The 1,788-nt window shown below is 53.7% G+C and overlaps 1 protein-coding gene across 1 annotated transcript; it reads left to right on the top strand.

Moving 5' to 3' along the window:
- Nucleotides 1-263: 263 nt before the first annotated feature.
- CAOG_09217 (hypothetical protein) lies at nt 264-703 on the top strand (the record flags this gene model as incomplete). Its single annotated transcript, XM_011272634.1, has 3 exons — nt 264-291; nt 407-510; nt 646-703. Coding segments are annotated over 3 exons (190 nt in total), but the record flags the coding sequence as incomplete, so codon positions are not given.
- Between the last annotated feature and the right edge of the window lie 1,085 nt (nt 704-1,788).

Below are 1,788 nucleotides of genomic sequence, written 5' to 3'. Positions count from 1 at the left end.
GAAAAATTACCAAGTTCAAATTTCCAGTCCTGTGCGTCGCTATTGAGGCTCTTCCCGCGCTCATCGCCCGCTTCCAAATTCAGTGCACAATAGCGTGTAAACTCTACACATGGACAAAGTAAAATCCGAGAAAAGTCGACCAGAAGCCAGGGAGGGAAGGGGTGAATGGCGACCAAATTTGGGGACTTCACTCTTCAACCACCACCCCCTCCTCCTTGACGCTCCCGGCCCGGGTATTTGACGGAAACTCGTCCACTTATCGCATGGAATATGTAGAACCGCACACAGACAGTGAGAAGCATCGTGAGGGCGTCGTGGAGGCTCGATGTGGCGCGTGTTTCAACCGTGTTTCAACGGCTTTCTTGTTTCGGCCATTCACTTGCGTGTACTCGCCTCGTCCTTGCAGATGCGACCGTGCCTCTTTGGCCACGTGTGTACATCTGTCAACTCTATCTGAATCCAATGCGGCGACGACCTGGCACGAACACTGGCATCAGGAACTTGACCAAGGTAAAACCGGCAGTTTGAAACAAGCGATCGTGTCTTTTTTTTTTCTTTTTTTTTTTCCATTCCCCAACTTGTGCCCTGCCCTGTGATTGCACGCTGCACGAGCCGCCCCACTCACACTGCAATGATGCCCCGTAGTCGACCTGCACCCGCGCCGCGCCGCGCCGCGCCGCACACGACCCTGCTGGCCTAGACTGTACGCTGTGCTGAACGAAACAATGACTTTTTTTCTCACTTCTCCCCCACATGTTGGTGATGGTTCCACAGGCGTCGCGACCTCACCGATGCTATCATCAAGAAAACAAGAGCCACTTCAGGTAAGTCACCAGTTCCCACCCAAGGTAAGTCAATGGGAAGCCGGCTCTTCCAAGACTCCAAGGAACTCCAGTGCCCCAGCGGCCTTTCGTGGTCCCCTCGAGCCCTGCCGCGGACTGCCTGCTTGGTACGTGTGGCAACATGCTATAATGATGTTGTGCAAGTGTCACTGGGGCGGGAAGACATGTCATGGTCGACTGGTTGGTGTGACTTTGGTTGGTGGCACCGACGCTGGGTGCCTCCACCCCAAAGGTCCGCCGATCGGCCGCCTGGCACTGTTTTAATGCACAACACACTTGTACAACATCACTGTAGTGTGGAGCCGCGGGTACCGGGCAGGCAGCAGCGAGGCGGCGGGCCCAAAAGCCCAAATGCGTCAATCTTCGGAGCCCGATAGCGGGCCTCCCGAGCGAGCTGCACCGTTCCTACTGTAGCAATAGATAGTTCATACTTAGCACTAGTAGCATACAACGTAGAAAGGGCGGGGCACCAATAGTACGGCCAGGCCAGGCCCCCGACCACCCAATGCCGCCATTGGGGTCCATTGCGTCCGCGCGCCTTCGCACCACCAGAAACGTGTAGCCAGTACCAAATCGAGTCGAATGTACTAACTGGCGGGACGGTAGGACTGAGTAGAGAGACGTAGAATTTTTTCCCCAGAACCGAACCGAAGCAAAAAGCGAACTTTGCGCCTTTACTGCACTTCGGGGTTTGGACCTTGCGAGCCGATTTTTCAAGATTCGGATCAGCCAAAGTTTGTTCTATCTAACAATGTAAAAATATCGATGGGAAGTATGCTGGGCATGGTGGTCATTTTTGGGGCATTTTGCCCCAGTCATTTGCATTACGTTCGACCTCGACCTCAAGTCCCCCCTCCACCCCACTTTTCGGCGCTTTTTCGATGTGACTATGTTTATAGACACTAATGAACATGTTTAGACCAATAAAACCATGGAAGTGCCGGAT

This window comes from Capsaspora owczarzaki, assembly GCF_000151315.2.
Source record: "Capsaspora owczarzaki ATCC 30864 unplaced genomic scaffold supercont2.33, whole genome shotgun sequence".
Lineage (NCBI taxonomy): Eukaryota > Filasterea > Ministeriida > Capsasporidae > Capsaspora > Capsaspora owczarzaki.
This window is presented reverse-complemented; position numbering and strand designations above follow the sequence as displayed.